Source organism: Microtus ochrogaster, linkage group LG4 (genome assembly GCF_000317375.1).
Source record: "Microtus ochrogaster isolate Prairie Vole_2 linkage group LG4, MicOch1.0, whole genome shotgun sequence".
Lineage (NCBI taxonomy): Eukaryota > Metazoa > Chordata > Mammalia > Rodentia > Cricetidae > Microtus > Microtus ochrogaster.
Window position 1 is genome coordinate 60,335,625 of NC_022030.1, and position 7,907 is coordinate 60,343,531.

The following is a 7,907-nucleotide window of genomic DNA, read 5'->3' on the forward strand; positions in this document are numbered from 1 at the left end:
ATGTTCCACAGCATAAACAAAAGTAACACATCTTAAAATAATAACACCTCCCACTATCATTTGTCTGGGAATCAGTACTGTGATCTTGAGGTCATCAAATCCTGGGACAGATGTTCAGTGCCTTGGTAATAACCAGAGAGATAAAAACGAACTTTTTTGCTTTTTGTATTTGTTTGTTTTTCCAAGACAGGTTTTCTCTGTGTAACCACCCTGGTTGTCCTGGAGCTTGATCTGTAGACCAGGCTGGCCTCAAACTCAAGAGATTCACTTGCCTCTGCCTCCCAAGTGCTGGGACTAAAGGTGTGTGTGGCTGAACTCTTTTGCTTTTGACATTGCTGCTGAAGACAAGGTTATGTGTCATTTTTACTTACCTGGCAGTCAACTAAAATATGTGACGGTACTGTCCTGCGACACGGTGATGTTTCAGTGAGACCACATACACTGCTGCGATTCTTTTACCTGTGACAAGGCTGTCATGATGTCATCCTGTAGTAGTGTAGTAGCCACAGCTGTGCACAGCAGCACCGTGCTTCTGGCTTATATATTTATAACTTGTCACCTTAGCAAGCCTTCCCCCTTGGTGCCCCACAGCAGCCTACACTTCTGTGTGCCCTGTGTTTCTTGATTACATCAGCAGTCACGCCTGGTGACCAACCTGTGCCCTGTGGGTTGGGCTTTGTTCGCCTGACCCTGCCCGTACAACGGAATTGCCTAACGGTGCATTTTTCAGACTGTGTTCCGCTGATACAGGACATGTAACTATACAGGCGAGGAAGTGATTTGAAATCACACTCAAAATTTATAAGATTCAGTTGTGGTAGCACACACTGATCTCAGCATGTAGGAGGCTGAGACAAGAACCATTGGGAGTGCAAGATTCTACGTGAAAAAAAAAGTGAAAGCAAGGAAACAAACACCAGAGCTTACAAGAAATGAATGCTAGAGACGGGGCTTTCTGGAGACCTGGAGGTTGTTTCAGTTGAGCCCGCCTCTGTCCCCCTGTTTAAGCTCTGTCTCATAGGTGATGGTACCATCAAGGATGGAGGAGATGCCATTAGCAGGACCTCAGCAGGAGCCTGGCTTCCGGGCTGCCTCCACACTTTCCTCAGAGCTGCTCAGGCTTCTGAGTCTGTCACGGAGGGTGCTCTCGCTGGTGTGAGCGGTCCTGGTGGACTCAGAAGGGCTTGCTTCTGAGCAGGTTGTCATCCACTGTGTGCCTTTTCCCAGCTGTTTGACAGGCGCAGAGCTGGAAATCAACCGGCTGTTGGGAGTGGTTTGGAGAAACGTGCCAAAAAAAAGAAAAAAAACCACAGGAAGTGGACAGAGAATCAGATCAAGTCACCCCCTAGATTTTGGGTCCTCCTCCTCTGTCTTCCTGACCAGGGACATGGGTCCCCGCCTCAGGGTCATGCTGCACTGCCTCCAGGAAGCTTCTGCTCTGTGGGCAGCCGAAGACCTGCCACCTCTGGCCTGGGGTATCCCAGGGACAGGATCAGATGCAGAACCTGGGACTGAGTGTACACAACCATCTAAGAGGCTGCCATTACTGCTTAGGTCTAAGGACTGTGAAAACTGCCATGTTTTGCTCCAGTTGTGTGGCAGGTAGGCAGGCCAGTGCATGTGGGAGGCCGTCTGCAGAGTTCTGCTAGTGAGTGGAACCCACAGGCAGGCCCCTTCAGGGAACCTTGTAGTCAGGGTCAGGTATCGGGCCCTTCCTCCTTTCCTCTCCTCTTTCTCCTCCCCAGCCTCTTGTCCTCTTCCTCTTTCCTCCTTCTTCCTCCTCTCCTGCAGTTGCTCCAGCCAGGCTTGTATTGGGAAGGCGCCAAGAACATTCTGTACTCTCTGTCTGAAAGGAAACAGGAGACCTGAGAGTATGCCTCGGACACTGAGGATGCAGTCAGAGTCAATCCAGATCCCAAGGAAGTTCTAGTCTAAGGTTTTGTGCAGCAGGGCCTTCTGCTTGACAGAGGGGAAACACCTGCAGGAATGTCTAGGGGAAGATGAGAGTGCCAGCCGAGCTAGATTCAGACAGAGCCATAGACCGCTGCTTTGGTTCCATCCCTACAGTGACCAAGGACCAGCCCAAAATGCCAAGGGGCCTCCGCTTTATAGAAGCACAGACAGGCACTGAGCAAGGATTCCAGCCAGTCATGGGGACTCCTAGGGGAGTCACAGGAAATCACCTGATCTAGGGGTCAGAGTGACAGACTACCTTCTGACTGAGAAAGGACAGCTTTCAGACAAAACCTGTTCAACCAAGACTCACATCAACCGATCAATATTAGAAAGATATCAGAAAAAGAAACATGGGCTGGAAAGATAACTCAGGTTAAGAACACTGGCTGGGTCTTCCAGAGGTCCTGAGTTCAATTTCCAGCAACCACATGGTAGCTTACAACCACCTATGATGAGATCTGTTGCCTTCTTCTGGTGTTCAGGTATACGTGCAAACAGAACACTGTGTACATAATAAGTCTTTTAAAAAAGAAAAACATTAACATGCCATCGTGATGTAGTCTGTTGGGAGGACAAACACCAGGCTGTAGCTGACAACAGCCTCCTTCCTGTCTTACCCACAAGGACACTGGAGTCCTCGCCTGCTGCGAAGCTGAAAGACTGGCTGTCTCCGCTATGTTTCCATTTGGGGGAATTGGGAGCCATGTCTATCGCTAAATGAGGAGGTTCCCTAAGATGGCCCTCCCTCAGAGTCTGCCTGACATCTATATTCCATACCCTGACTGCCTGCTGTCCCTCTCCTTACAGGGCAGTCCCCCTCCTGGGCTATCTACCTCAGGACCTGATCGAGACACCTGTGCTCGTGCAGCTCCACCCCAGCGACCGGCCCTTGATGCTCGCCATCCACAAGAAGAGTAGGTCGTCTTCTTTAAGCCCTGAGACCGGTGTGCTCTGGTGTTGGAAGGGGTCAGACCCACTGGGGATGCTGAGCCCTAGCGGATGCCCTACTTCCTTGCTGCGACCTGGTGTCATCAGCCCTAGGTGGGCAAGGGAGAAGAATACTCATAAAGGGCCTTGGCAACTCATTGATAGTATTGGTGTCCATGAATATGAGGAGACCAGCTGAACTGTGGGGAAGGAAAGTTCTGACCATCCGTGGGAGTAGACTGCACAGGATCCCCCCAAGCGGATCGCTTGCACACGTGGGTAACACAGAGAGACATGCGTCTTGAAATAGGTGACGAAACTACCTCTGCTGGAAACCACCCCAGGGGTGTTTGCAGCAGACACAGCAGTTGGAAGCAGTGGCTTTGAGGAGGTGACCTTGGCTAGCCTGTGTGTGTCTGTTTTCCGCTCACACCCCAGCCCTAAGACCTGTTCCTTATCCCCTAGTCCTGCAGGCTGGCGGACAGCCTTTCGACTATTCCCCCATTCGATTCCGCACCCGCAATGGGGAGTACATCACGTTGGATACCAGCTGGTCCAGCTTCATTAACCCCTGGAGCAGGAAGATATCTTTCATCATTGGGAGGCACAAAGTCAGGGTGTGAGTGCTCCCAGGGTTCCACTCTGTGGGTTTTGGGGGATCCTGGCCTTCTCTCACTTCCCACCAGCAGGGGGACAAAGCTGGGGTCATCTCCCTGTTGAGAGCCACTGGCCATGTGGGCAAGGGATGACTTGCCCAAGTGGGAGGAACTCATCTAAGCAGAGCTGTGTCGTAGCTTGGGGGGGGGGGAGTCTCAGGGGCCTGGAAATGGAGATTCCAGCCTGAGTGGGCAGTGTGGGTGCCACATTCAGGCTAAGACGGGCCCTTCTGATGAGACAAAATCATTCAGGGGCCCTTTGAATGAGGACGTGTTTGCAGCCTCCCCGTGTCCTGAGGAGAAGACTCCGCACCCCAGCGTTCAGGAGCTAACAGAGCAAATCCACCGCCTGCTCATGCAGGTGAGTATCACACTAGGAATGCTCTATTCTGCTGGTCTCCATGTCTGCCCAGAAAGGCCAAGTGTGGACTGTGTGGTTGGCCTAAGAGCTACCAAGTGCCCCCAAGTTTTCCTAGCCTTAGAATCTTACGTGTATGAGTCATGACCTTGAATGAGCGGTTGAAGGCTGCCTATATCCCATAATTTCTAGTGCAATTTCTATTGGTCTAAGGCTCACTCTTCCCCAAAACACGATCACCAGCACCGGGGACTCAGTGACATCACCCTGCAGCAAAATCAGTTTAACTGCAGTCAGTCCCACAGTTGAGGTTGATGTCCCCTTCTTGATTATGGGATACAAGGTGTAACTCTAGGTGAATCAGTCCTGGAGCTAGCTCTTGTAGACCAGGCTGGCCTCAAACTCAAAGAGATCTGCCTGCCTCTGCCTCCCGAGTGCTGGGATTAAAGGTGTGCCCCACCACCGCCCGGCTACATTTCTTTTTAATGGGGTCTCCTTGGTAGCTGCATGCCTAGAGATGAAGGCCAGACAGCCCAGGGTTTAAGCTCCCCTCCACTATCTTCTCTGTGTGACCTTGGGCAAGCTGAGACCACTATCTGAGCTTGGCTGGTGGTGACTCTTCTGTACTGTTCCACCATGTCCGCAGCGATGTGTATGCTTTTCCTGCAGCCTGTTCCCCATAGTGGCTCCAGTGGCTATGGGAGCCTGGGCAGTAACGGATCCCACGAACACCTTATGACATCATCCAGCGACAGCAATGGCCATGAGGAGTCTCACCGGAGGAGATCCGTACGTCCCTCTCTGTTCTTCCCCCAGGAGGGCAAGCTCAGCAGTGCGGGTCCTCGGTTAGGAAGCATGATCGGAAATAGCCAGGCAGTGTCTGAAGCCGGTGGCTCCATCACCTTCTCCCAGAGAAGGCTCTGTTCCCAGAGATTTACTTCATGTTTCACGTTGAGGCAGCTACCCTGTAGTTAAACACATAAAGGAAAATGACTTCGGTGGACAGAGCAGGGGAAACAAACTTAACTGGAGGGTGGTGAAGAAGCATCAGCATCCCCTTGGCTCTGTGTTATCCTTGGGGATCGATCATGAGAGCTGTAGCCAGCTCCATCTGGCTCCTTCAGGATTTCCAAATCCATGTTGGCGTGTAGTAAGTACGCTCCGTGATGGGCATGTGTGCAGCATGTGCTAGGCCCTGGGTTCCACTCCCGAAGAGTCACTCTCCGTGCTCCTCGACTGGTGTCGGCTGTTCTGTTCTCACTGCGGGGATGGAGAGAAGAAGGTCTCCTAGAATGAATAACGTGTTATTGTTTTTCTTCAAGGGAAATTTAAAAAATGGTGGCAAGATTCAAACCAAAAGTCACTTTTCTCATGGGTCTGCAGAACAAAAGGAAACATCCGTTGCAGGTAAAAAGATGTCCTCTGGCTACTTCCTCACTCCCAGAAGGTTTTTCTCACTTTTTCTTAATAAATAAATACATTTCTTCTTTTCAAGAAGAAAAAAAAAGAAACCACACATTCTTTTGCTTGTGTCTTAGGATGGCAGAGAGAAAGACATGGGATTCCCGGCTTATTGCTCTATTTGAGGACTGGGGAGGTCACCTCCTGGGTGTGCTTTACCTCATTGATATAGAGATGAGAGATGATATGAGATCCTTCTGTGTATTTGTTGCTTTATTGGTTGATAAATAAAGCTGTTTTGGCCAATGGCAGAGCAGAATAAAGCCAGGTGGGAAATCTAAACAGAGAGAGAGAGAGAGAGAGAGAGAGAGAGAGAGAGAGAGAGAGAGAGAGAAGGCAGAGTTAGAGAGATGCCATGTAGCTGCCAAAGGAGACAGATGCCAGAACCTTACCTGTAAGCCACAGCCTCATGATAATATATAGATTAATAGAAATGGGTTAATTTAAGATGTAAGAGTTAATAAGAAGCCTGAACTAATAGACCAAACAGTGTTGTGATTAATATAGTTTCTGTGTGATTATTCAAGTCAAAGCAGTCTCACTTACACCCCATCCTTGCTTAGCAAAGAAATAAGAGCTGCTCTACTGTGTATGACCAACAGGTTCAGATCCTACTGTTCAGAAAGTCCTTGTTACCCTATGGACCAGTAGGGCATGGAGTGTGGGTTTCCTTTCCTCAGGACCTGCCTACCGAGTACACTGGGAGATGCTGGGGGAAGGAGTAGGGCACGCTTATTTTTCACTCTGCAGAGTAGCTGTGTGACTGCATGCTCACATTTCATACATGTGCAAACTAACACCTGCATGCACATCTGTGTGAGTGCGCACACATACACACATATACAGCTGGACAGAGCCCAGGTGTCTGTGGTTCTCAAAACAAGACCTCCCTACAGTGGACAGAAAGGGGCTGGGTGTTAGGGATATACCAGAGAGTAAGATATAGCTCATTGCTCAAGATCTCTCAGGACAGCAAGCATGTGGTTCCTATGGTGAGCACAGACAGAATCCACAGCCTGGTACCTGGGCAGCAATTGCTGTTTCATCATTGTCACCGTAAGTTGTGTTTGAAAATTGGCCCTGGTGGTTCAGTGGTTTGAGTCTTGTCGCCTTTCTTCCCTAGATACTAAAGCAGAGAGATCACAAATTCCAGGCAAGCCTGGGTTCCATAGTTTAAGGCCAGCCTGCCTCATAGGTGACTTAGTGAGACCCTTTCTCAAAAAAACAAACAAACAAGCAAATAAAGCCAGATGTGATGGCACATACCTTTAATCCCAGTACTTCGGAGGTAAAAGTAAGCAGATCTCTGTGAGTTCAAGGCCGGTGTGGTCTACGTAGCAAGTCCAGGCCAGCCAGGGCTGTGCAGTGAGACTCTGTCTCTATGTAAATAAGTATCTAATGATGGGTAGGCTACAGAGCTGTTCATGGTAGATTACCTGGTCCGCATGTGCAAGCCCCTATGTCCCTATGTTCAGTCTCGCCTACCCTGCTCAGGAGACTAAGAGAGCTGGGTTCTGATTGGCCACCAAGCTCAAGATGTTAAGACCCACCCTCTTCCACCTAAGCTCTGAGCCCTGAGAATGGCCCTGGCATTTGCTGTTAAGGCCAGAGAGAAACAAGCTCTGCCTGAGTGACAGATGACTCCAAGCTCCCGCTCAGAAGCCCTGTAGCTGCCAGGCTGACGGGGCTTCTGGATGCAGACTGTCACTGGGTTCCATGTCAGTACGTTATGGATCCCTACCCCTGCCTTCGAGCAGAATAAAATGCTTTATAAATACGGAGTGGTTTCTTTGGGCAGATGAAAGGTATTAAATGGAAAAATTTTATTTTGTTTCATTTCAGAAATGCCAAGCAGCCCCCCAGCTCAGGTGAAAGCTGTCACTACCATAGATAGGGACAGCTCAGGGGCCAGCGTACCCAAGGGCAGCTTCCCAGAGGAGCTAGCCTATAAGAACCAGCCTCCTTGCTCCTACCAGCAGATCAGCTGCCTGGACAGTGTCATCAGGTACACAGGGCACTTATGACCTTCCCCGCCATTGCTATCATCCCCACCCACACCTTCCCATCCACACGGTGCCTTCCAACCCTCCTCCAGGTACCTGGAGAGCTGCAATGAAGCTGCCACCCTGAAAAGAAAATGCGAGTTCCCAGCCAACATTCCATCCCGGAAGGCCACAGTCAGCCCTGGGCTGCACTCTGGAGGTATACTTTCCATTATGGGCTATCTAACCTGGGACCCCTTAAATCTCCTTTGTGGAGTCAGAAGTCATCATAAACCCTCATGTGTCCCCTTTTTCCTCCTGAATTAAGTTTTCATGCATTGTAGATAAACCAGCAAAGTTTTTAAATGACCAGAGTGGCTGGAAAGTCAATACCCTCCTTCAAGGTCAAGGTGATGTCTAGACATGGAGTACTAAGTGTTGACAACAGGGTCCAGAAAGCCTGCTGGTGGCCAAGGGACAACCCTGAGTTCCATTCCCTTCTATGGATGTGCTAACCTCTGTTCTGGGAAAAGCACCTTTCTAGCCTGTCTATAAGATCCTATCCTG

General features: G+C 49.9%; 1 protein-coding gene across 1 annotated transcript in view; it reads left to right on the plus strand.

The window, feature by feature from the left end:
• The window catches only part of Per2 (period circadian regulator 2), a 52,175-nt gene that overhangs the window by 23,093 nt on the left and 21,175 nt on the right, over positions 1 to 7,907 (plus strand). The window contains exons 10-16 of the mRNA XM_013351748.2: positions 2,764 to 2,870; positions 3,349 to 3,502; positions 3,792 to 3,900; positions 4,567 to 4,686; positions 5,220 to 5,304; positions 7,201 to 7,363; positions 7,454 to 7,560. Of these exons, the coding sequence (XP_013207202.1) occupies positions 2,764 to 2,870; positions 3,349 to 3,502; positions 3,792 to 3,900; positions 4,567 to 4,686; positions 5,220 to 5,304; positions 7,201 to 7,363; positions 7,454 to 7,560 (845 nt within the window). The remainder of the gene's footprint in view (positions 1 to 2,763; positions 2,871 to 3,348; positions 3,503 to 3,791; positions 3,901 to 4,566; positions 4,687 to 5,219; positions 5,305 to 7,200; positions 7,364 to 7,453; positions 7,561 to 7,907) is intronic.